The 27,400-nt window shown below is 38.7% G+C and overlaps 3 protein-coding genes across 4 annotated transcripts in view; all 3 read left to right on the top strand.

Annotated features, from left to right (window-relative positions):
* ric1 (RIC1 homolog, RAB6A GEF complex partner 1) overlaps positions 1 to 8,834 on the top strand; it is a 57,805-nt gene extending 48,971 nt beyond the window's left edge. Inside the window, exons 22-27 of the mRNA XM_062032224.1 lie at positions 21 to 157; positions 907 to 1,187; positions 1,264 to 1,470; positions 4,118 to 4,295; positions 4,359 to 4,547; positions 6,150 to 8,834. Of these exons, the coding sequence (XP_061888208.1) occupies positions 21 to 157; positions 907 to 1,187; positions 1,264 to 1,470; positions 4,118 to 4,295; positions 4,359 to 4,547; positions 6,150 to 6,486 (1,329 nt within the window). The 3' untranslated portion in view covers positions 6,487 to 8,834. The remainder of the gene's footprint in view (positions 1 to 20; positions 158 to 906; positions 1,188 to 1,263; positions 1,471 to 4,117; positions 4,296 to 4,358; positions 4,548 to 6,149) is intronic.
* Positions 8,835 to 12,119: 3,285 nt separating this feature from the next.
* exosc2 (exosome component 2) lies at positions 12,120 to 20,947 on the top strand. The gene is made up of 9 exons (XM_062031818.1): positions 12,120 to 12,309; positions 12,732 to 12,833; positions 14,213 to 14,258; positions 14,323 to 14,412; positions 14,479 to 14,544; positions 17,947 to 18,015; positions 18,084 to 18,260; positions 18,333 to 18,461; positions 20,526 to 20,947. The coding sequence occupies exons 1-9, from the start codon at positions 12,188 to 12,190 to the stop codon at positions 20,604 to 20,606; spliced, it is 882 nt and encodes a 293-aa protein (XP_061887802.1). The 5' UTR covers positions 12,120 to 12,187; the 3' UTR covers positions 20,607 to 20,947.
* A 3,792-nt stretch (positions 20,948 to 24,739) lies between these two features.
* abl1 (c-abl oncogene 1, non-receptor tyrosine kinase) overlaps positions 24,740 to 27,400 on the top strand; it is a 76,682-nt gene continuing 74,021 nt past the window's right edge. The window contains exon 1 of one of the 2 annotated variants that reach the window (XM_062032227.1): positions 24,740 to 25,242. The gene's annotated coding sequence lies outside the window, so the exon portion shown is untranslated. The remainder of the gene's footprint in view (positions 25,243 to 27,400) is intronic. The other variant, XM_062032230.1, reaches the window with a different exon arrangement.

Genomic DNA, 27,400 nt, shown 5'->3' on the forward strand with positions numbered 1-27,400 from the left:
CCCGTTTGCCTGTTGTGCAGGAGCCCAGCTCTACCGGCGGCTTCGAGTTCTTCCGGAATCGCAGCATCAGTTTGTCTCAGTCTGCAGATTCCGTCACGGTGGGCAAGTTCAGCCTGCAGAAGACCTTCAGCATGCCAACTGGGCCTTCAAGTAAAGGGTACGAACCCACACACATGCTTTAAAGGTGGCATACTCAACTATTTTTCACCAATTCTAAATAATACAATTGAACTAGTTTAGTAATGAGAGCTTAACATTGCTGTCATATTTTAGTAAAATCATGCTAGGTTAGCTAACAAAATGATCCAACTTACAGCTCTCTTGTGACTCGATAGTAGGCAGAGCTTTATTTTAAGATATGTAGTGAAGCCTTTTTTTTTTAAAAAGGGAAACATTTCAAATCAAATCAACTTTATTTATAAAGCACATTTAAAATTTACCACAGGGGTATCCAAAGTGCTGTACAATAGGCAGGTTAAAATATAACACAAGAGAAACGAGCAAACACACACAACACAAACAGAGCATGATAAAAAATAAATAAAACAGAAACAGGTTCACAGCAGATGCATTATGGGACACCATAGCAGGATGGAGATCAGAGTTTTAAAGGCCATGGAATAAAAGTGTGTTTTAAGAGAGATTTAAAAACGGGAAGAGAGGAGGCCTGTCTAACACTCAAAGGTAAGTCGTTCCAGAGCTTGAGAGCAGCAGCGGCGAAAGCTCTGTCACCTCTAAGCTTCAGCCTTGTGTCAGGGACCGTCAACAATTAGGCTTCACTGCAAAGCCAAAAATAAACAGACTCAAGGGACAACTATTCTTGTTAGAACATCATTAAAAAGTCCCTCAAGCTTCACTTAACTTGGTGTTAGGAAACATCTTTTCAGTGTTCCTTCTTCCTGCCAGGCGTGACGGCGAATGCGCGGAGAACATGTACATTGACATGATGCTCTGGCGCCACGCACGCCGCCTCCTGGAGCAGGTCCGCCTCCGAGACCTGGGCTGCTTCTCCGCACAACTGGGATTTGAGCTCATCGGTTGGCTGTGCCGCGAGAGGAATCGCGTGGCCCGCGTCGACGATTATGTCCTGGCCCTGAAGAGACTCCACAAGGACTTCCTGTGGCCTTTCCCGGTCATTTCCATGGGGAACGTCAGCTCGCCGCTGAAGAACGGACGCTGCCGTCCAGGTAAGGGACCGCAAGGGATTACGTTCTGATGTTGTTCCAAACTGCATTTGTTGACAATATGTCTTGCTGTTGTCAGTGCTGAGCACACGGCTCCTCAAATCCCAGTCGGCTGACAGCCTGCTGCACATGGACACAGCTCCCCCGCCGCCGGGCCCCAGCAGCCACACCTGGATGGACGGCCTCAGCCAGAGGAGCAAAGACATGGACGCCGGCTCGTCCGCTAACTCCAACCGGCACTCCCCGCAGACGCACGACGCCTTCCTGTCGCTCCTCACCAACAAAGGTTTGTAGGACTGAACTACAATGCAGCTCAGACCTCCACCAATGCAAAAGGAATAACAACAGGGGGAGAGGTGTACCATATTTTCCGAACTACAGAGCGGACCGGAATATAAGCAGCACCCACTAAATTTTAGAAGAAAAAAATATTTTCCATACAGCCTCCCCGGACTCTTAGGCGCAGATATATACATTGTAAAATTAATTACACACAAAGAATTTGTAATTTGTTTAAGTTCCTTAATTGTTTCCAAACGGTGCCTATAACATGGCAGTAAAATGGCTGATCAAACAAAACAGAAGTCATCGTCACTAGCAACCCACTAGCTTTGGAAGCCAGCTCTCCAGTCAGCTAAACAGACTCAATAACTACACGGTGACGTTTTGGTGAATTTACTGAGGAACTTGTGAAACTGAAACAATACAAGAAAAAATGCCATTGTAAGTTAATAGACACTTGTAAATGTGTTAGCATATTAGCTAATGCTAACGACGCTAGCTTCATTACAGTATAAATGCACAAATATGCATGAAAACACTCTGACAGACATCACACATGGGATGGTTTATCCATCAATCCATTTTCTACCGCTTGTCCATCTCTGAGTGGTGGGGGGTGCTGGAGCCTAATAAGTATGAATTGTTTTAGTTATATTGTGAAACTTACAAACATTGTTTGGTGTGATGAATGAAGAATCCCTTTGAGCAGAAGCAGTATGGACGGCTTTACTTTCGGTTCAAGGCAAAACAGGAAGTACATTTTCAATTTGCAGCACCTGCAGTGAGCAAACTCGTCCAAAAGATGGCGCCGTAGCACAAACAATAAAACCCAATTTAATTCCGATGCTTGGGTGGGTTAATTAAAACTACATAACACACAAAACATTGTGGCAATTAGCGAAAACAAAATCCATAAATCAGCTGCACCATTTTATAAGCCGCAGGGTACAAAGTGTAGGAAAAAGGTAGCGGATTATAGTCTGCAATCTCCAGAAAGTACGGAAAGAGGAGCTGGATTTCTCCCTTCAGTATCAGTCTTATTTTGTATATTTTGAAAAACCAGCATCCTCTCCAGTAAGACATTTGATTTTGGTCTATTTATTGTGTCAGGGTTATAGGAGGGCTCTGCGGTTTTTAAGGACCTTCTGCAAAAAAAGCTCATCTCTAGGACAGCACTCTAGTCTTTTTAAGAATCTGCTGTAAAAATGTGAGTCTCTTTACAAGTTTTATGAACTGAACTTGCGGGTCAAATGATGAAAAAGAGAGGCCTTAAAATGGAACCTTGAGGAACACCACAAGTATAACTAAAGACGTTCAACAAATGACTACTAACTGTATCTGAAGTAAACAAGCTACAGCAACACCTTAGTTACATAAATCACATTATGAAAACAAAGCCTACCTGCCGAAAAGGAGAGGACTTGAAGGAGTGCCTTGAGGAATGCTTCACTTATTTAAATCACAAGTTTGGACCCCAGTATTCATTGTTTGCTAGCAAGGTTAAAATGTCAATGCAAGGATCTGCCAATGTGTTTACAGTGGTCCAAGTTCCTCTTTACAACAGGAGCACTCTAGGGTTTTTGGAATTTTCTGCTAAAATGTTTGTCTCCCAAGTTTTGAACTGAACTTGGGGACCGGTATGGTGTCATTTTTGGGCCGGATTTGGCCCCTGGGCCACCAGTTGATTAGCTCTGGTGTGTATCATTATTGTAGAACCTATAAAGTAGCACAATTTTTAGTTTTTGTTCCAAAAGTTACTTAATGTTTTAAATATATATATATATATATATATATATATATATATATATATATATATATATATATATATATATATATATATATATATTTATTTTTTTCATTCTTTTTTCTCCAGCAATTTGGAGTTGAACCAGAAAAAATTGCACCTAAGCATACAAATTACCAGAGAAGCTGTCAGGTTCAAACACTGATGACATCTATCAAACAAGACAAGAAGCAAAGAATTCAACAGAGACAGAATTAAATTTGGCTCAATTGAGGAGAGACGCCTGGACACTGTACCCTTGCACAGTGTCTCAACACGCTCTGGCGAAAGATTGTACGCCACCTCTTTTATTTGGACTTTCCCTGATTACATGGCAACAGCTGTTTCTAAGGGACGGGGGTCGTAAACAGCCATCGCCTTTGGTTACAGAACAGTTCAAAGAAAAGGTCGTAAACAGTTCACAGAAAAGGTCGTAAAACAGTTCACAGAAAAGGTCGCCTTGAGGGTAGTCAGGCCCTGCTTCCTCTCCGCTCTGTAGTTCTTGGGTCACTACAATATCTTTCTGTTGATTACAATACATGAAAGAAACAGAACACCTTCATGTTGCTTCCCATCCTACACAGTGGAGTTTTACAAGCCTTCTGCTTGGTAGGATTAAAGAGAGCTTTTGTCTGCTCGCCGGGAACTCATTGAAACACAAAGTTTTGTGATAACTTCGATACAATTATTCTGACAGAAGCTTTAATTTTGACCATCCATTATTTTCCGATGTTTTCAAAGGGGTTTTGTTTTGCTTTAAAGTGCCTTACTTCTGTTTACACTTGTATGACAGTTAATCAATCAGCTAGTACCTAACCCATCACTCTGCTCCAATGCGTTTTTTTTAATGAACTTGTTCTCCCCCTAGTTGAGGAGTACAGCATCGGCTCAGCCACAGACCTGACAGAGAGCAGCTCGGTGGTGGACGGCGACTGGACGATGGTGGACGAGAACTCTTCCACGCTGAGTCTGAGCCAGGCCGAGCTGGAGCACATCTCCATGGAGCTGGCCAACAAAGGGCCGCACAAGTCTCAGGTGCAGCTCAGGTAAGAAGCGGCTGCCAGCACATAACCGGGAAGCTGAAGTGTTGAACCCTGTGCTGCCTTCAGGTACCTCCTGCACGTCTTCATGGAGGCCGGCTGCTTGGAGTGGTGCGTTGTCATCGGTTTGATCCTGCGAGAAGCAAACGTCATCAAGCAGGTCATTGGTTTCCTTGACAGTCCTGAAGTTCCTGCGGAAACCACACAGAGCATACGAAGTGGCCTGTTGTCTATTGACACGTGGGCCTCCACTGACTGGTGAGTGCACTCAATGAGGCCTTTGCTTTGTATTGCCTTGAGGCAATGGAATACAGTATTTGGAAGTAGCCAACAGGGGGTGCTAGAAGACAACTATTATGCTGGCCAAGTAAATGTAATAACTACTGTAGTAGTTTGATAAATGTTAAACTAAAACCCTTTTAATAAATGTTAGTTAAATATTAATATTTTTTTGATGGAAAATAAATGGTTAAAACTTTGTAGTATTTTTAGATTAAACTGAAAATGGTTTATGCCATCTGCAATAACAATTTGATTAAATTATTGTGAATTTTCACCCAAAATTCTCTATTATTAATTTAGTCTAATAGTTATAAACAATATACTAGTGGTACAATTGTATTACACAATATAATTATTTTGTGCCTGTGGGGACCCCCCGCACTTCCCGGGCGACTGGTGCAATGGACGTCGAGTGGATCTTGCAGAGTATTGTGAGAGTCCAGTCCATAGTGGATCTAACATAATAGTGAGAGTCCAGTACATAGTGGATCTATCATAATATTGTGAGTGTCCAGTCCATAGTGGATCTAACATAATAGTGAGAGTCCGGTCCATAGTGGATCTAACATAATAGTGAGAGTCCGGTCCATAGTGGATCTAACATAATATTGTGAGAGTCCAGTCCATAGTGGATCTAACATAATAGTGAGAGTCCGGTCCATAGTGGATCTAACATAATAGTGAGAGTCCGGTCCATAGTGGATCTAACATAATAGTGAGAGTCCAGTCCATAGTGGATCTAACATAATAGTGAGAGTCCAATCCATAGTGGATCTAACATAATAGTGTGAGAGTCTAGTCCATAGTGGATCCAACATAATAGTGAGAGTCCAGTCCATAGTGGATCTAACATAATAGTGAGAGTCCAGTCCATAGCGGATCTAACATAATAGTGAGAGTCCAATCCATAGTGGATCTAGCATAATATTTTGAGAGTCCAGTTCATAGTGGATCTAACATAATAGTGTGAGAGTCCAGTCCATAGTGGATCTAACATAATAGTGTGAGAGTCCAGTCCATAATGGATCTAACATAATAGTGAGAGTCCAGTCCATAGTGGATCTAACATAATAGTGTGAAAGTCCAGTCCATAGTGGATCTAACATAATAGTGAGAGTCCAGTCCATAGTGGATCTAACATAATAGTGAGAGTCCAGTCCATAGTGGATCTAACATAATAGTGAGAGTCCAGTCCATAGTGGATCTAACATAATAGTGAGAGTCCGGTCCATAGTGGATCCAACATAATAGTGTGAGAGTCTAGTCCATAGTGGATCTAACATAATAGTGAGAGTCCAGTCCATAGTGGATCTAACATAATAGTGAGAGTCCAGTCCATAGTGGATCTAACATAATAGTGAGAGTCCAGTCCATAGTGGATCTAACATAATAGTGAGAGTCCAATCCATAGTGGATCTAACATAATAGTGTGAGAGTCTAGTCCATAGTGGATCTAACATAATAGTGAGAGTCCAATCCATAGTGGATCTAACAATGAAATTAATATTTGTTCACCACCTAAAATGAAAATAAAACTATGTAATTATAAATTACTAATACATTTCCATCCCTGTCCAGCCTGGGCTACAAACCCTTCCTCAGCCTGATCCAGCCTCATCTTCAGCAGCTCATGATGGCCTCCATGGCGTCCGAGCAGGTGCAGCCCGAAGCCTTCCAGCCTTCCGCCTGCCAGAGCTCCAAGCTCGGCGCCGCGGAAGGAGGCCCGGGAGGCTCCGCGTCGGCTCGGCCCGAAGACAGCCGGTGCGCCGCCGCTCCCCTCGGACTGCTGGCGCTCCCGTCGCTGGAGCCCGCCGGTGGGTTTTTGAGGGCGGCCCCCACCGAGGACCACCGGTCCCCGGATCAGACAGAGGAATTTGGCGAAGAGGAGGGGACCTATGACTGCACCTTATCTTGAACCACCACCACTCCTGGAGACCCTGGCTGGATGCTTGAAAATACACCAAGTGTGTGAGTGTGTGAGTGTGTGAGTGTGTGTGTGTGTGTGTGTGTGTGTGTGTGTGTGTGTGTGTGTGTGTGTGTGTGTGTGTGTGTGTGTGTGTGTGTGTGTGTGTGTGTGTGTGTGTGTGTGTGTGTGTGTTCTTGGACACCTTGGTAGGGACAGGTTATTTTGTGGGGACTTTTGTTAGACCTCATATGGAAAATGCTGTGTGTGTGTGTGTGTGTGTGTGTGTGTGTTGTCTTCTTAGGGACGTTTTTTTGTGTGGAGACATTTCAAGCAGTCCACTTAAGGAGAATATGACAATGAGCTCAGAGTGTGTGTGTTGTCTTTGTAAGGCAACTTTTGATCTCCCACCTTTTGTGAGGAAATTTTGGATGATTCACTTGAGAAAACGGTACGTGTGTGTTTTGTGTTCTTTTGAAAGGTAATTTTTGACATCCCACCATTGTGCTGACATTATTTTGGAGTGGGGTGTTAGGCGGTGTGTGTTGTCTTTGTGGGGAAATCATTCTCTGCCAGGACTTTTTGGCTAGTCTGCACAAAGAAAATGCTGGGAATGTGTGTGTGTGTGTGTGTTGTCTTGTCTTTGTGTGGCAACTTTTGTCATCCCACCCTTTTGAGACAATTTTTTCCCTTTTGGGGACATTTTGACTTGTCCACTAAAGGTAAAATGCGACAAGTATGCGCTCTTGTGAGGCGTCCTTTTCCAGCCCGACTTTGTGAGGACTGTTATTGGCTGTGGGGACAATTTTTGTAGTGGACATTTTGGCTTTTCTCTGTCTCTCTTTGTATTTTATTAAGTTGTTTGTTTGTTTGTGGTAGTTTTTTTTATTTTTATTGTGGACATTTTGGCTTGTCCACATGGAAAATGCTATTTGTGTGAGTGCGTGCATGTGTGTGTGTGTGTGTGCCACTCAGTATTACATCCACCCTGCTTTGCATAGCAGGAGGAATTTCAGTCTTGACGGCTAATCTATTTTTTTTTAAGGACAAAAAAAAAAAAAAGTGCCGTTACAGACAAAGAAAAATTTCTTCTTTTTTTTTTCTCGCACTTTGTATTTTTGGACAAGAAAAAAAAACGTGCGAGCCGTGCATTGAGGAGACGTTTGATACTTTCATACCTCATATGGTTTTAAACGTATTATTTTTTCAATGACACAATACGACGCTATTTTTTTACACAAGAAAATCGTGCTATGAATTCTTTAAAAAAGATTTCTACAATTTCATTTCCCACAATGCATTGCTGGACAGCTTTTTTTTTTTTTTTTTTTTTTTTTTTTTTTTTAAATATACCACGTTGTATTGAGCATGCAATGACTTTTTATTGTACTGGTCAACATTAATGTTATTATTAGGGTTATTTATTGGACTTATAGCATCATTTCCTAATTCAATAGCTTGTTTTCAATGTGCCGCGACACACTTTTATTTGAGAAAAAAAGTTCATCCAGGTGGTATAAAAGCGTCAGTATTATCTTGTGCAATGTATTGAAATGTTACTCTGCTTTGTCTGTTTCCCTGCCAGCCCCTTTGCTTTATTCTTTCTTTTTTTTTTTTTTATCGACCAAAATGCAAAATTGTGAGTGTGGGATTCAAAACGTTTGTCATGTTAGATGCTGGGAGAAACGGTAACTTGATGAACCAAAGACTTTTTAAGTCCGGTGGCCTTCTGTTTTTATGATTATTATTATTAATATAAAAAAAAAAAAACTCGCATTGCTGTCAATGACACTAAGAACTAACTCACCGGACACAACATTAGGTACACCTGCATCTCCAAAGCTCGCTCTGAGCATCGTTAGACGGCACAGGTGTACCTAATGATGCGACTTGAGGTACTCTGGCGTTCATCCAACATGGACGCCGCAGCCCGCCACCATCCCAATGCAATGTGTACAGTTGTAAAGCAGCACATCCTCATCACGCTGTGGAAACAAAACACGCTCTCTTGTACATTTTTTCTACTCATTTTTTCCTCGCTTGTACATACAGACCAATAAATTATTTTTTAAAGAAAGGTGCTCTCAAACTCAAGTGTTCATGTTTTGGTAAACAACACCTGTCATTTCCAGACAACGCCTTTGTAGTGTCTGAAGTCTTCAAAATGTGTACTTTTTCATCATTGTCATCCAATGACAAGCAGACATCGTTTCTTCTTCTTTTTTTGATTAAAGTTCAGATTTGGCTTTAAAAACAAAGGGCATTAATTAGCCTTTCCTCTATCCCAGGGGTGTCGAACCCGGTGACACTGAGGGCCACATTGCAGTTGTGGCTGCCCTAAAATGGCCGCTTGTAACCGTTTATAATTTATGAATATAAATATATAAGAATTCACCTCATGATATTAAATTCATTGCTGTGCATTTAATTATTATACACTGTAAAAAAAATATCAATTTTTCAGTTAAAAAACCCCAAAAAACTGGCAACTTCACCTAAAATGTACGATGCTTTTTACAGCATATTCCTGTAAATGGAAAAAACGGCACTATAGTTTTTTTTACTGTAAAATCCTGGCAACTGAGCTGCCAGTTTGTTTGTTTTTTTTACTGTAAAATCTATTGTCATTTACAATTTGATGAATAACTTGCTTTGATATAACTCAAGCAGGTATTTATTTTGTTTTAATTTTTAATAATGTGAAATTAATGATAGTATTATATTTGTTGCATTATTAGATAGTAAAGTTTAAAATATACTCAATAGCATGCAATACATGTATTTGTCTGTCACAATGGAAAGATTACATTAAGTAATTTATAAAATGCTTTATTGACTCATATTATTTCAGGGCTTTCGCGGGCCGCTTTAAATAAATAAATCTGTCCCCCGGGCCTTCTGTTTAACACCTGTGCTCTATTCCAGTGGTTCTCAAATGGGGGTACGCGTACCCCTGGGGGTACTTGAAGGTATGCCAAGGGGTACGTGAGATTTTTTTAAAATATCTGTCAAAAAGAACTGTGAAAAGAAATGCAACAATGCAATATTCAGTGTTGACAGCTGGATTTTTTGTGGACATGTTCCATAAATATTGATGTTAAAGATTTCTTTTTTTGTGAAGAAATGTTTAGAATTAAGTTCATGAATCCAGATGGATCTCTATTACAATCCCCAAAGAGGGCACTTTAAGTTGATGATTACTTCTATGTGTAGAAATCTTTATTTATAATTGAATAACTTGTTTATTTTTCAACAAGTTTTTAGTTATTTTTATATCTTTTTTCCAAATAGTTCAAGAAAGACCACAACAAATGAGCAATATTTTGCACTGTTAGACAATTTAATAAATCAGAAACTGATGACATAGTGCTGTATTTTACTTCATCTCTTTTTTTCAACCAAAAATGCTTTGCCCTTATTAGGGGGTACTTGAATTTAAAAAATAATTCACAGGGGGTACATCACTGAAAAAAGGTTGAGAAACACTGCTCTATTCTAATACCATATCTGTTCTGTGTATATTTGTGTAAATATCCATCATGTTATTACTGTGAATAGCTACATTTATGTCAAATCAATTAGACGCAATACCTCAAATAACTCCATGGAAAGAAGGAGGGGTCAAGTTGAGCTTGAACAAATCCTGCACGCTCAAATTGACGCCTCCTTTTTTCACAATTTTTGGTGTAACTACATTTATTTGTAGGGTAATAAAGGCCTTGTCACTAATAAACACCCATTACTGGCTGCAGGTTGAGTAAATAAATGTCCTGGGCCACTATTCTATACTATGTTGAATTATTTTATGAAACCAACCATATAGTGTATTTCCTCAAATAAGGGCTTCCTCTTGAAACCAATTTATCACGGTGTGATGTTTTATTCATATTGTGATTATTAATACTGTATAAACTCCTAATGAAGGAATCAATAAAGTACTATCTATCTATCTATCTATCTAATGTAAATAAATTACATAAGCGCCGATCCCGTGGAGGCAACTTTCAAACTTTAAAATAATTTTTGATAAATCAATCTTGTTGTTAAATTTGTGGCGAGTTTGGTCCGTTTTGCATAATATAAAAGTCACATATAATTTAGTCTAATTAACAAAGTCTAACCAAGATGTGAATGTGCCCGATAATGAACCAATGACGCAATCATCTTGACTTTGAACACACTGCACACGAGCGAATGAAGGGCATACTTACTCAACAGCCATACGTCACACTAAAAGTGGCAGTATGAACAATGCCAACACTGTCATAAACATGTGCCATAAAGTGAAACCACACTAAACAACGACAAACACATTTTGGAAAAATATTTGCACCGCAACACAACATAAACACTACAGAACAAATTTCCAGAATTCCAATATAAATAATACAATATAAACAAACACTAATGGTGGATCTACACCTAACATCCACTGTAATGATACCGAGTACAGGAGCGTATCTAGTCGATACCACTATGATTACATCAATATTTTTTAACATCACAAAATCTCAAGTTTGAAAAAAAATGTATATTATGTTTATAAACTCAGGAAATACTGTATGTCCCTGGACACATGAGGACTTTAAATATGACCAATGTATGATCATGTAACTACTTGGTATCGGATTGATGCCCAAATTTTGTGGTATCATCCAAAACTAATGTAAAGTATCAAACAGAAGAATGTGATTATTACATTTTAACAGAAGTGTAGATAGAACATGTTGAAACAGAAAATAAGCAGTAAATGAACAAGTAGATTAATAATTCATTTTCTACCACTTGTCCTTAATAATGTTGACAAAATAATAGAATGATAAATGACACAATATGTTACTGCATACGTCAGCAGACTAAATTAGGAGCCTTTGTTTACTTACTTACTACTAAAAGACAAGTTGTCTTGTATGTTCACTATTTTATTCAAGGACAAACTTGCAATAAGTGAAGTGAATGGAATTATATTTATATAGCGCTTTTCTCTAGTGACTCAACGTGCTTTTACATAGTGAAACCCAATATCTAAGTTACATTTAAACCAGTGTGGGTGGGTAAAGTGTCTTGCCCAAGGACACAACGGCAGTGACTAGGATGGCGGAAGCGGGAATCGAACCTGGAACCTTCGAGTTACTGGCACGGCCACTCTACCAACTGAGCTATACAAGAAACATAATTTTAATGTACCGTAACATTTTTCTGTTAAATAATGACATTTTTTTCTGGTCCCCTTTATTTAGAAAAGTACCGACAATTACAGAAATAATTTTGGTACATATATATATATATATATATATATATATATATATATATATATATATATATATATATATATATATATATATATATATATACATATATACACACACACAATACATTGCTACAAAAAACGCTCATTGGATCTTTTAAAAGCCTAATTGGTGATCCAAACTATTGCACTATGTCTCTTTGGATTGTGTATAGGTTTTTAATTTTTTAATTTTTTTTTTTTTTTTGGACACATTTTAATTGTCAAAAACTACATGTCTTATATTATTGAGGGCATCCGTAATAATACAACACTATTACTTGGTGTTACTGTGATCGCGATAAAGCTCCAATTCAACACCCAACCGCTAGTTGGCGACCTATTTGTAAATACCATAACTGCCACCACCGGAAACGGCGAAGAAGAAGAAGAAAAGCGACGCAACATAAACACATTACAGCAAGCATGGCGGTTGACATGAGATTACCAGCTTTTAGAAAAGCGGTATCTTTATCCGTTTCTAGCGGCGAGAGGAGCGATTTAGTCGTGCCTGGCGATGTGATAACTACAGACTCTGGTTTTATGCGGTAGGTTAGTCCTTTTCTTACACATCCGTGCTAGCATGTAGCCTAGCTGCGTACGCTAGCTCCTGTCTTATGTACCATTTTTATATATATATATATATATATATATGTATATATTTTTTTTACACAACTTTGCCACTTTTAGACAAATGATTTACTTACAGAAATGGCTTTCTGAAGCGTATGAGAGCTGAAAACAATAATATTGACTGTTCATTGAGACTCACTACTAGTTTCCAATCATGCATTGCAACTTCCTTTAACGCTGTCAAAATAAAAGACTACGTGTACAATACAAATGTACACAAAAACGATCTCTAATACAGCACAAAAGACACATACAAGTTACACACGTGTTGTTATGTAGCATATTACACTATATGTACGGTTAAAAATGAAATTAATAAAATGGTGGTTTATTGTAGGGGTCATGGCACTTATGTCGACGAGGAGAAACTGACAGCTTCTGTGGCTGGGGAGGTGCAGCGAGTAGACAAGCTCATCTGTGTGAAGCCGCTCAAGACCAGGTAAGTACGGTGGCCGAGAAGGGCGAACGCGCAGCACGGAAAAAGCAATCAATCTAGAGATGTCCGATAATGGTGTATATTGTCACGTCCCGGAAGAGTTAGTGCTGCAAGGGGTTCTGGGTATTTGTTCTGTTGTGTTACGGTGCGGATGTTCTCCCGAAATGTGTTTGTCATTCTTGTTTGGTGTGGCTTCAGTGTGGCGCATATTTGTAACAGTGTTAAAGTTGTTTATATATCCACCCTCAGTGTGAGCTGTATGGCTGTTGACCAAGTATGCTTTGCATACTGTGAAAAGCTGTAGATATTATGTGATTCGGCCGGCACGCAAAGGCAGTGCCTTTAAGATTTATTGGCGCTCTGTACTTCTCCCTACGTCCGTATACACAGTGGCGTTTTAAAAAGTCATACATTTTACTTTTTGAAACCGATACCGATAATTTCCGATATTACATTTTAAAGTATTTATCGGCCAATAATATCGGCAGTCCGATATTATCGGACATCTCTAGTAAATAGTTTTGTAAACATTGTATTGGTGATCGTGTTGCAACGATTAATCGATTAAATCAATTAAATTAGAAAGTGCTTAAGTCTGTTTTAGAGTTGTCCCGATACCAATAATTTGATACCGGTACCATAATGTATATAGATACTTTGCGATGCTTATCAAAATAAAGGGAACTACAGAAAATGTCAATATTGTCTTTATTTTAACAGAAAACCTTACAATACATTAAACATATGTTTCCTATTGCACTCAGAGAGCAATTTTAGATGGTTAAAAATGAAAAGGCATTAAACACATTGGGCTTTTCTTGTTGCACTCAAAGAACAATTTACAATTTTCCATATTACATGATTGACATTTTTATTAGTAGATTGCACAGTACAGTACATATTCCGTACAATCGACCACTAAATGGTAACACCCAAATAAGTTTTTCAACTTGTTTAAGTCGGGGTCCACGTTAAATCAATTCATGGTAGTCATGTAGTCTGCCATAATCAAGGATTAGGTTAGAATATAATAAAACGTTTTATTGACATTTTATTAAATGCTTCATGATTTATGGTTGCCCCTCGTGGTCTGTGCTTTAATAAAAATACAATTATAAGTAAATATTAAAAAGGAAACTATCCATAAAAGTACTCTTGCAAGGCAAATGTGTTGATCACAGAATGATATACTTGAAATTAAGGGCTATAAATTTATATATCGATCACTCTTTACACCCCTAGTATTTTACCAATGCATTTTTTAATCTGCTCATCATTTGGACGTTGCTGTGCGTTTGCCCCCCTGTTGGACACTGTAGGTAATGCATGGTGATGAGTAATAAAAAAGCTGTATTTATGACTTTATTGTTGTGATATCGCAGGTTTAACGGTGAGGTTGGTGACGTGGTGGTTGGTAGAATTACAGAGGTAAGGCCGACAGGTGTTTAATAATCAATATGCATTGACTGCATGCTTGCTTGCTATTTTTTAGGTACAGCAGAAGCGATGGAAGGTGGAGACCAACTCCCGATTGGACTCGGTCCTCTTATTGTCCTCTGTCAACCTGCCCGGGGGGGAGCTGGCAAGTAGAAAGGCAGAAGATGTCCACCAGTGGGAGCAGACTTGAGAATATTTTGCTGTTTTGCAGAGGAGAAGATCAGCGGAAGACGAGCTCACCATGAGGGAGTATCTCCAAGAGGGTGACCTCATCAGTGTAAGTCTTCTTCACACCAGGGGGTCTTCAACTTTTTCTAGGCCAAGGACCCCCAAAGTGATAGACTGAAGGAGAGGAGACACCTACTTGTGTATCTTGTTGAAAAATTATGATCGTATTTTACGTTAAACTGGTCCTAAAGGCACCTTGTGTATGGTGAAATACTAACGCTATACAAATAACGGTATTCTGCCGCTAATGGCGAGCTGGCAACTGGCGTGCTAATCGCTAGCTGACAACTTACTAGCATGCTAATTGCTAGCTGGTAACTAGTGAGCGCTAGCTAGCAACTACAGCGTTGATTGCTAGCTGGGAAAGAGAGTGCTAATCGCAAGCTGACAACTAGGGCATTAATAGCTAGTTGACAACTGAGGCGATGATAGTTAGCTGGCAAAGCGGTAATCGTTAGCGTGCATTTAGAGCGCTAATCGCTAGCCGACAACTAGAGTGCTAATCATTAGCTATTTTAAATTCTAACCTGAATATAACAAGATATTCATGTTCGTGCTAGCAACAAGCGCACTAATCGCTAGCTGGTAACTAGCATGCTATTTGCTCAATAGCAACTAGTGGGCTATTTGCTAGCTGCCAAGTGACACGCTGTTAGCTAGCTGCCAACTAAAGCGCTGATCGCCAGCTGGTTAATACAGCACTGATCGCGTGCTTGTAACTAAAGCGTTGATTGCTAGCTGGCAACTAGAGTGCTAATTGCTAGCTGGCAACTAGAGTGCTAATTGCTATATGGCAACTAGGGCATTTATTGCTAGCTGACAACTAGGGCGCTAATTGCTAGTTGACAACACGTTGATTGCTCGCTGCCAAAGTGCTAACCCTCAGCTGGCAACGAGAGCGCGAGTCGCTAGCTATCTTAAATGCTAACATTAATATAATATAATTAGATAGCACTGATTGCTCGCTTGTAACTAAAGCAATGTTTGCTATCTGGCAGCTAGAGTGTTAATCGCTAGCTGGCAGCTAGAGTGCTAATTGCGAGCTGACAACTAGGGCATGCTAATCGCTAGCTGGTAACTAGTGAGTGCTAGCTAGCAACTAATAATAATAATAATAATAATAATAGATTTTATTTGTAAAAAGAACTTTACATTGAGTTAACAACCTCAAAGTGCTACAGTGTATTAAAAAAATAAATTAAAAAAAAGATAATAAAAAACAACAACTATAACAGCCAAATAGCTAAAACTAGTATGCATACATCTAAAAAAAAAGGGTTTTTAAGCCTTTTTTAAAAGCATCCACAGTCTGTGGTGCCCTCAGGTGGTCAGGGAGAGCGTTCCACAGACTGGGAGCGGGGGAGCAGAAAGCCCGGTCTCCCATTGTTTGTAGCTTTGTCCTCGGAGGTTGGAGGAGGTTAGCCTGTCCGGAGCGGAGGTGTCGTGTGAAGGGTTTGGGGGTACAGCGTTGATTGCTAGCTGGCAACGGGAGTGCTAATCGCAAGCTGACAACTAGGGCATTAATAGCTAGCTGACAACTTGGGCGATGATAGCTAGCTGGCAAAGCGCTAATCGTTAGCGTGCATTTAGAGCGCTAATCGCTAGCCGACAACTAGAGCACTAATCATTAGCTATTTTAAATATTAACCTGAATATAAGTAGATATTCATGTAATATTTATTCACATTTGACTACATGAGTGTTTTTGCCCAATGTTCATGTGTATCTAAAGACAACTAGCATGTTAATCTCCAGCTAGCAACAAGCGCACTAATCGCCAGCTGGTAACTAGCATGCTATTTACTCAATAGCAACTATTGCGGTATTTGCTAGCTGCCAACTACAGCGCTGATCGCCAGCTGGTTAACACAGCACTGATTGCTCGCTAGTAACTAAAGCATTGATTGCTAGCTGGCAGCTAGAATGCTAATAGCAAGCTGGCAGCTAGGGCATTTATTGCTAGTTGACAACTAGGGCACTAATCGCTAGTTGACAATCAACGTGTTAATTACGAGCTGGCAAAGTGCTAACCCTTAGCTGGCAACTAGAGAGCTAATCGCTAGCTGACAACCTACTCAGTGGCCTAGTGCAGTGTTTTTCAACCACTGTGCCGTGGGAGATCATCTAATTTCACCTATTTGGGTTAAAAATATTTTTTGCAAACCAGTAATTATAGTCTGCAAATGATGTGTTGTTGTTGAGTGTCGGTGCTGTCTAGAGCTCGGCAGAGTAACCGTGTAATACTCTGCCATATCAGTAGGTGGCAGCCGGTAGCTAATTGCTTTGTAGATGTGGGAAACAGCGGGAGGCAGTGTGCAGGTAAAAATGTGTGTAATGCTTAAACCAAAAATAAACAAAAGGTGAGTACCCCTAAGAAAAGGCATTGAAGCTTAGAGAAGGCTATGCAGAACAAAACTAAAACTGAACTGGCTACAAAGTAAACAAAAACAGAATGCTGGACGACAGCAAAGACTTACTGTGGAGCAAAGACGTCGTCCACAAAGTACATCCGAACATGACATGACAATCAACAATGTCCCCACAAAGAAGGATAAAAACAACTGAAATATTCTTGATTGCTAAAACAAAGTAGATGCGGGGAATATCGCTCAAAGGAAGACATGAAACTGCTACAGGAAAATGCCAAAAAAAGAGAAAAAGCCACCAAAATAGGAGCGCAAGACAAGAACTAAAACACTACACACAGGAAAACAGCAAAAAACTCCAAATAAGTGAGGGGGTGATGTGACAGGTGGTGACAGTACACATACTTTAAGACAAGAGCTATAGTGATGCCTGCTTGGTTATGGTTTAAAGTCATATCCAACAATTGCGACAACAACTTTTTACTGTCAACTTGAGTTTTGTTTTTTAATGATTTCTGCTGGTGGTGTGCCTCCGCATTTTTTCAACGCAAAAAATGTGCCTTGGCTCAAAAAAGGTTGAAAAACACCGGCCCAGTGGTTAGAGTGTCCGCCCTGAGATCGGTAGGTCGTGAGTTCAAATCCCGCCTAAGTCATACCAAAGACTAAAAAAATGAGACCCATTACCTCCCTGCTTGGCACTCAGCATCAAGGGTTGGAATTGGGGGTTAAATCACCAAAAAATATTCCCGGGCGTGGCACAGCTGCTGCCCACTGCTCCCCTCACCTCCCAGGGGGTGAACAAGGGGATGGGTCAAATGCAGAGTGTGTGTGACAATCATTAGTACTTTAACTTAACTAGAGCTCTAGTCGCTAGCTATCTTAAATGCTAACATTAATATAATAATATAAGTATATATTCATGTAATATATTGTTTATTCACATTGGACTACATGAGTGTGTTTGCCTGATGTTCATGTGTATTTACATTTGTGGACAAATTGCAGTATCTCTGTTGGAAGACCTTTGCTTTATGGCATTTTTTTTTCATGTTTGTGTTGTATTCCTCACTTTGTGTACGTTTTAGGCGGAGGTGCAGTCCGTCTTCTCCGATGGAGCGTTGTCGCTTCACACCCGCAGCTTAAAATACGGCAAAGTAAGTCGATCTTTTGACGGGAAGCGGACGACTCCACATTTCCTAACACTGCCCTCGTTGGACTGCAGCTGGGTCAGGGCGTCCTGGTCCAGCTTTCTCCGTCCCTCATCAAGCGCCAGAAGACACATTTCCACAACCTCCCGTGCGGCGCCTCCATCATCCTGGGCAATAACGGCTTTGTGTGGCTCTACCCCACGCCGGGACAGCAGGAGGAGGAGGCCGGGGGCTTCTACACCAGCATCGAGGTGTTACTTTGAGTCTTTTATTCACTCATTCTGGTGCGTGTGTGTGCTTATCGTGTCTGGTTTGTGTCTCAGCCTGTCACTTTGTCTGACCGGGAGGTGATCTCGCGCTTGAGGAACTGCCTGCTGGCCTTGGCTGCACACAAGGTCCTCCTGTTCGACACCAGCGTTCTCTACTGCTATGAATCCTCGCTTCAACATGAGGTGGGAAGCCGCATGGGTTGCGGGTGCTTTTGCCTTCCTTCTTTGCCTTTTTTGTCACACTTGAGCAGACCTGGGCAAAATGCGGCCCATTAAGATTTTCAATCCGGCCAACTGGACGTTCGACATACTTTTTTTAGACCTTTAACATCAAAACTGTAGCCGCCATTATGACGTGCAGTGCAGTTTTTAAATGACCGTAAGTATTGAACTATAGAAAGTGTTTCAATTAGAGATGTCCGATAATATCGGACTGCCGATAAATGCTTTAAAATGTAATATCGGAAATGACCGGTATCGGTTTCAAAAAGTAAAATTTATGACTTATTAAAACGGCGCTGTGTACACGGACGTAGGGAGAAGTACAGAGCAGCAATAAACCACATGGGCTCAGGAACACTTCAGAAACCCACTGTCAGTAACTACAGTTGGTCGCTACATCTGTAAGTGCAAGTTAAAACTCTCCTATGCGAGGCGAAAACCGTTTATCAACAACACCCAGAAACGCCTTTGGCTTAGCTGAGCTCATCTAAGATGAACTGATACAAAGTGGAAAAGTGTTCTGTGCTCTGACGAGTCCACATTTCAAATTGTTTTTGGAAACTGTGGACGTCGTGTCCACCGGACCAAAGAGGAAAAGAACCATCCGGATTGTTCTAGGCGCAAAGTTGAAAAGCCAGCATCTGTGATGGTATGGGGGTGTATTAGTGCCCAAGACATGGGTAACTTATACATCTGTGAAGGCGCCATTAATGCTGAAAGGTACATACAGGTTTTGGAGCAACATATGTTGCCATCCAAACAACGTTACCATGGACGCCCCTGCTTATTTCAGCAAGACAATGCCAAGCCACGTGTTACATCAACGTGGCTTCATAGTAAAAGAGTGCGGGTACTAGACTGGCCTGCCTGTAGTCCAGACCTGTCTCCCATTGAAAATGTGTGGCGCTTTATGAAGCCTAAACTACCACAACGGAGACCCCCGGACTGTTGAACAACTTAAGCCAGAGGTGTCCAAACCTTTTCCAGCGAGGGCCACGTTAAGAAAAATTGAAGGATGCGAGGGCCACTTTTATACATTTTGTATATGAAAATACTCAAACCAAAACAATGTAGGTGAACATATGCTAACATTTGAAAAACACTTCTACATTTTAGCTTTGTGTTATAGATAACAAAGCAATACAATCATTCATGATTATTTTAATAATGATTTTATTTGTATTCATGTTAACTGTGCTCTAAAGTAAGCTTGTATTTAGTAATATTGCTATTATGCCGTCAACTGAAACGCTTTTGAGGGCTTTAGTACACTAAAAAACATATCATGTCTCACAAGAAATTTGTACATTTTTCCATCATGACGGGACACACGGAAATCAACAAAGACCTCATACAGTAAGACGCTCAGGTTGTCGGTCATTTTGGTTTTCAGGTCCCATTTTGGGGGGATTTGGTCCCGTTGAATTTTTCATTGTTTTTTTTGTTCTAATTTGATTGATTGAGTTTTTTGTTCTAATTTGGGACCTGTTTAGTTTGTCTATAGAATGTGTCGCGGGCCAATAAAAATCGTGCTGCGGGCCGCAAATGGCCCCCGGGCCGCACTTTGGACACCCCTGACTTAAGCTGTACATCAAACAAGAATGGAAAAGAATTCCACCTGAGAAGCTTAAAAAATGTGTCTCCTCAGTTCCCAAACGTTTACTGAGTGTTGTTAAAAGGAAAGGCCATGTAACACAGTGGTGAACATGCCCTTTCCCAACTACTTTGGCACGTGTTGCAGCCATGAAATTCTAAGTTAATTATTATTTGCAAAAAAAAATAAAGTTTATGAGTTTGAACATCAAATAGCTTGTCTTTGTAGTGGATTCAATTGAATATGAGTTGAAAAGGGTTTGCAAATCATTGTATTCCGTTTATATTTACATCTAACATAATTTCCCAACTCATATGGAAACGGGGTTTGTATATAAGTTGATGTGAGACAATTCTACTTCCATAAAGAAGACGTAAGAGCATGTCGTTTTTATTCTGTTGGTTTCATGTGATGTACGTGCGTCTCTGCAGGTGAAGGACATCTTGAAACCGGAAGTGATGGAGGAGATCGTGATGCTGACACAGCATAAGCTGATAGCGCAAGAAGGTTAAAGACAGTTTTATCTACCCACCAGCAGCGAGTCACACGCTGACCAAATACAACACAACGGACCAGTTCCTCTTTTTTTGTGTATGCTTCCTGCTTTTACATAGTTGTGCCGATGAAGATCAAGAAGTGTAACCTTTTCTCATTGTATGCCTTTTTTAAAGAAACTATACAATAAATATTGCTTTATTTTTCAGAACTACATTTATTACACTCATATACTGAGAAGCCAGACTATTTACCATGTTCAGAAGTGGAACGATAACTACGGTACTATTTATTTTTTTAAATTCTAATTGAAGTAAAATTGCTAAACAAGAAAAACATACAAGTCTCAAACCAGATGTTCTTTATTGAATCTTAATGAATTTAAGTGCAGAAATCAAATAAACTTGCAGAATTGAGCAGCAAATATTTTAATTTTTTAAAATATTTGTTCTAACAAAGCATGCGGAAGCTCAGAAAAGGTTGAAAAACACTGCCTTAGTTGACCTATTTCTACTTTAGAAAACTCTTGTATTGTCTATGAATTGTGCTTGGAAAAAAATATTGTACTAAAACTACCCTCATATATCTGTTAAAGCATGTATCATAACAAAAATGAACATCCATCCATTTTCTACCGCTTGTCCCTTTTGGGGTCGCGGGGGGTGCTGGAGCCTATCTCAGCTGCATTTGGGCGGAAGGCGGGGTACACCCTGGACAAGTCGCCATCTCATCGCAGGGCCAACACATATAGACAGACAAAATTCACACACTCAAAAAAATGACTCATTGGATGAACTCAATTAAAATGAGGGCAGGATTTCCATCCAATTGACTTCGATTTGATGTCTTTTGCAGTATATATTGATATCGTTTTATCGCCCAGCCCTATCGGCCTTTTTCAAAAAAAAAATTTTCTTTCAATTTATTTGTTATCAATTATGAGTCTATCATGATATTTATTTTTGTTTTATGGCTCAGCCCTATGGGGATTTTTTTCAGAATATTTTTATTTTTTTACACTGATTTTGATTTTATTTTGCGATATATAGGGCGTGGCGAAGTTGGTAGAGTGGCCGTGCCAGCAATCTGAGGGTTGCTGGTTACTGGGGTTCAATCCCCACCTTCTACCATCCTAGTCACGTCCGTTGTGTCCTTGGGCAAGACACTTCACCCTTGTTCCTGATGGGTGCTGGTAGCGCCTTGCATGGCAGCTCCCTCCATCAGTGTGTGAATGTGTGTGTGAATGGGTGAATGTGGAAATACTGTCAAAGCGCTTTGAGTACCTTGAAGGTAGAAAAGCGCTATACAAGTATAACCCATTTATCATTTATTTATATATTGATAATATTTTATGTGTCTTTTTTCAGAATGTTGTTTTTTTTTAAATTTTATTGATAGCGATTTTGTCTTTTGCAATATATATTGCAATTGTTTTATCGCCCAGCCTTATCGGCCTTTTTCCATTTTTATTTTTTTATAACTGTGTCTGTAATGATATATATTGATATCGTTTTATCGCCCAGCCCTATCGGCCTTTTTAAAAAAAAAAAATTATTTCAATTTATTTGTTACCAATTATGTGTCTTTCATGATATATATTTTTGTTTTATGGCCCAGCCCTATGGGGATTTTTTCATAATATTTTTACTTTTTTGAACTGATTTTGTTTTTATTTATTTTGCGATATATATTGATAACATTTTATGTGTGTTTTTTCAGAATGTTTTTTTTTATTTTTATTTTTTAAATTTTTTTATTTAATGATAGCGATTTTATGTCTTTTGCAATATATATTGATATCGTTTTATCGCCCAGCCCTTTTGGCCTTTTTCCTATATTTTTTTGTTTTGTTATCAATTATGTGTCTATCATGATATTTATTATCGTTTTATCGGCCAGACCTATCGACCTTTTTAAAAAATATATTTTTCTTTCAATTTATTTGTTATCAATTATGTGTCTATCATGATATATATGTTTGTTTTATGGCCCAGCCCTATGGGGATTTTTCAGAATATTTTTATTTTTTGGAACTGATTTTGATTTTATTTATTTTGCGATATATATTGATAATATATAATAATGTGTGTTTTTTCAGAATGTTTTTTTTTTTTTTGATAGCGATTTTATGTCTTTTGCAATATATATTGCAATTGTTTTATCACCAAGCCTTATCGGCCTTTTTTAAAAAAAAATTCCATTTTTTTATATCTGTGTGTCTGTAATGATATATATTGATATCGTTTTATCGCCCAGCCCTATCGGCCTTTTTAAAAAAAAAAAAATTCTTTCAATTTATTTGTTATCAATTATGAGTCTATCATGATATCTATTTTTGTTTTATGGCCCAGCCCTATGGGGATTTTTTTCAGAATATTTTTATTTTTTTACACTGATTTCGATTTTATTTATTTTGCGATATATATTGATAACATTTTATGCTTCTTTTTTCAGAATGTTTTTTTTAATTTTTTTTTATTGATAGCGATTTTATGTCTTTTGCAATATATATTGCAATTGTTTTATTGCCCAGCCTTATCGGCCTTTTTCCATTTTAATTTTTTTATATCTATGTGTCTGTAATGATATATATTGATATCGTTTTATCGCCCAGCCCTATCGGCCTTTTTTAAAAAAAAAAAAATTATTTCAATTTATTTAAGTTAAGTTAAAGTTAAAGTACCAATGATTGTCACACACACACAAGGTGTGGTGAAATTTGTCCTCTGCATTTGACCCATCCCCTTGATCACCCTCTGGGAGGTGAGGGGAGCAGTGGGGAGCAGTGGGCAGCAGCGGTGCCGTGCCCGGCAATCATATTTGTTATCAATTATGTGTCTATCATGATATATATTTTTGTTTTATGACCCAGCCCTATGGGGATTTTTTCAGAATATTTTTAATTTTTTTAACTGATTTTGTTTTTATTTATTTTGCGATATATATTGATAACATTGGCGAAGCTGGTAGAGTGGCTGTGCCAGCAATCGGAGTGTTGCTGGTTACTGGGGTTCAATTCCCACCTTCTACCTTCCTAGTCACGTCCGTTGTGTCCTTGGGCAAGACACTTCACCCTTTGCCTCTGATGGCTGCTGGTAGCGCCTTGCATGGCAGCTCCCGCCATCAGTGTGTGAATGTGTGTGTGAAAGGGTAAATGTGGAAATACTGTCAAAGCGCTTTGAGTACCTTGAAGGTAGAAAAGCGCTATACAAGTATAACCCATTTATCATTGATCATTTATGTGTGTTTTTTCAGAGTGTTTTTTTTTATTTTAATTTTTTTTTTTTTAATATTTTTTTTAAATTTGTATTTATTGATAGCGATTTTATGTCTTTTGCAATATATATTGCATTGTTTTTTGCCCAGCCTTATCGGCCTTTTTCCATTTTTTTATATTTATGTGTCTGTAATGATATATATTGATATCGTTTTATCGCCCAGCCCTTTTGGCCTTTTTCCTATTTTTTTTTGTTTTGTTATCAATTATGTGTCTATCATGATATTTATTATTGTTTTATCGCCCAGCCCTATCGGCCTTTTTAAAAAATATATTTTTCTTTCAATTTATTTGTTACCAATTATGTGTCTATCGTGATATCTATTTTTGTTATATGGCCCAGCCCTATGGGGATTTTTTCAGAATATTTTAATTTTTTTGAACTGATTTTTTATTTTTTTATTTTGCGATATATATTGATAACATTTTATGTGTTTTTTCAAAAAAAAAAATTCAATTTTTTTATTTATTTATTTTTATTTATTGATAGCGATTTTATGTCTTTTGCAATATATATTGCAATTGTTTTATCGCCCAGCCTTATCTGCCTTTTTCCATTTTTAAATTTTTTTTTATATCTATGTGTCTGTATTGATATATATTGATATCGTTTTATCGCCCAGCCCTATCGGCCTTTTTCCTATTTATTTTTTTTGTTATCAATTATGTGTCTATCATGATATTTATTATCGTTTTATGGGCCAGCCCTATGGGAGTTTTTTCAAATTTCTTAATTTTTATTTATTTATTTCGATTTGATGTCTTTTGCGATATATATTGAACATCTTTAATGTAAAGGTTTCTTAGATAAATGTACCCAACTCAGGGCTACTGCACTCCCGACTTCCGGTTTCTGGCAGGACTAGCCCACGCATGCATGTGACGTCACACGTCGCCCCACCCACATATTTCTGTCAACCACCTTGCGTGTATCGCAAGTATGGCGGCCCAGGAGGCGTCTCGGCGAGTGCTCGGCCAGAAGTTTGCCGCTCCGAATCTCGCATAAGAAGGATGAGTCAGCCACGGCCCAGGGCAAGAAGAAGAAGAGCAGCGCGGCCTTGATGCGGACACAAGCCGGTCGGTCGGCGGCGTCCGGCTGACGGAGGAGCCGCCTATATCTCGTCTTCGCTTAAAGTTAACAAAGTCTCCCGGCACGGGGTGGGGAAGGAGCTCGGACGCCTGGAGGAAAAGTCCTAACCCCTGTTGTTGGATTAAAACAAAAACGACTTTTTAATTGGAAGATTTGGTGGCGAAAGTGCTTCCGAGAAGCCGCAGCCAACTGTTGACTTCCTCGGTCTGCCATCAAAGGAACCAGCGGCTAACGCTAGCTAGCCTCCATGGCTACTTTCCACGCTAACGTAACTTTATATCACCACGTAAGTTACTTTTTTTTAACTACTTGACATCTATAAAGGTGTTGAAAAGAGTTTTGAAAGAATATTCAACTCCACTTCCCTATGTTTTAAATGTCACATTCGGAAACATTAAAGTCTCGGGACGGTTAAGTTTAAACAATAGTGCTATGCTAACTTTCCTGTTTATTCTTTAACATAATAAATATGAAAATACATTTGATAATGGTTGACTTCCTTCATGTTACACTTTATTCAAAGTAAAAGGACACACCGCTTTTCAGACTAACTCAATGAAGGCACTTTTGTTTATAATTGACAGAAAGTGACTCCTACTCTAACTGGACTCCGTGCTAAATAGCAACTTGACTATTTAATATTTAATTAGTGGTGAAGTAGCACATGTATGTTTGTAACTGCATTCTTGGTGCTACCGAGTGGGTGCACCTTAAGCGACAGACAGGAATGTGTCTACTCCGTCAACAAATGCCAAGGAGAAGGTGGAGCTTGAAAACCAACTTCTGTTTTGGAACACTTCACTTCAAGCTGTCATTTCGCTCGACGTTGACATTTGATCCCTAGGGATGCTCAGTACAGGCCAGAGGTTTGGACTAGGGCTGCAACTAACGATTAATTTGATAATCGATTAATCTGTCAATTATTACTTCGATTAATAATCGGATAAAAGAGACAAACTACATTTCTATCCTATCCAGTATTTTATTGGAAAAAAAACCCAGCCTACTGGCACCATACTTATTTTGATTATTGTTTCTCAGCGGTTTGTAAATGTTGCAGTTTATAAATAATTTTTTTAAAATTTTTTTATTTATTTTTTTAATTAAAAAAAAAAAAAAAAAAGCCTCTGCGCATGTGCATAGCATAGATCCAACGAATCGATGACTAAATTAATCGGCAACTATTTTTTTAACCGATTTAATCGATTAGTTGTTGCAGCCCTAGTTTGGACACACCTTCTCATTCAATGCGTTTTCCTTATTTTCATGACTATTTACATAGTAGATTGTCACTGTAGGCATCAAAACTATGAATGAACACATGTGGAGTTATGTACTTAACAATAAAAGGTGAAATAAACATGATCTATATTGTAGTTTCTGCAAAATAGCCACCCTTTGCTTTGATTACTGCTTTGCGCACTCTTGGCATTCTCTCCATGAGCTTCAAGCACACCTGTGAAGTGAAAACCATTTCAGGTGACTACCTCTTGAAGGTCATCGAGAGAATGCCAAGAGTGTGCAAAGCAGTAATCAGAGCAAAGGGTGGCTATTTTTAAGAAACTAGAATATAAAACATGTTTTCAGTTATTTCACCTTTTTTTGTTAAGTACATAACTCCACATAAATGATAAATGTGTTCATGCATAGTTTTGATGCCTTCAGTGACAATCTACAATGTAAATAGTCATGAAAATAAAGAAAACACATTGAATGAGGAGAAGCTGTGTCCAAACTTTTGGCCTGTACTGTATATCGATAAGATTTTATTGGTACGATACTGTTACCGATACCGGTATATTTATCGATACCCTTATCGGTACTATATGTAATTTGTGGAAATAAAAATGTGAAAAAAATGCATTTTAATTAGCACAAAGTAAACCATAACACCTCCAACATGACGTACTGTAACACCTCAGAGCAACACTTGAAGAAGTCGAGTATGAGTGCAGTGCAAGGTGGAATGCAGTTATGTCATCTTCTTGTAAAAAACACACACATCCATCACTGTGTTTCTATTCAGTACAATTACATAATAGTTATTATGACATGCATGTGCAAAACACAGACCTTTTACATGATATATCAAATGTATCATATACATCAATACAATCAATTAGCACAGGGGTGTCAAACCCCTTTTCATTGAGGGCCACATCGCAGTGTTGTTTCCCCTTAAAGAGGGCCGATTTTAACAATGAGTAATATATGAATATATATAATACATTAACAATATATTTTTTTACATAAACTGCAAAAAAAAAAAAAAAAGTACTTTAAAAACTGGCAGCTCAGTCACCAGAATTTTACAGTAAAAGCAGTGTTTTTTTTTTTTTTTTTTACAGCATGTAGCAATGTAATAAATGTAATGGAAAAACAATATCACTGTTTTTAGCCGTAAAATTCAAGCAACAGAGTTGCCAGTTTTTTTTGGTTTTTTT

This window comes from Entelurus aequoreus, linkage group LG21, assembly GCF_033978785.1.
Source record: "Entelurus aequoreus isolate RoL-2023_Sb linkage group LG21, RoL_Eaeq_v1.1, whole genome shotgun sequence".
Classification (NCBI taxonomy): domain Eukaryota; kingdom Metazoa; phylum Chordata; class Actinopteri; order Syngnathiformes; family Syngnathidae; genus Entelurus; species Entelurus aequoreus.

Coding starts and splice junctions, on each gene's coding strand:
- exosc2 (XM_062031818.1), top strand. CDS start 12,188: ATGGCGGTTGACATGAGATTACCAGCTTTTAGAAAAGCGGTATCTTTA. Junction 18,261..18,332: donor GCTTCTACACCAGCATCGAG/GTGTTACTTTGA, acceptor TTTGTGTCTCAG/CCTGTCACTTTGTCTGACCG. Junction 18,462..20,525: donor AATCCTCGCTTCAACATGAG/GTGGGAAGCCGC, acceptor GCGTCTCTGCAG/GTGAAGGACATCTTGAAACC.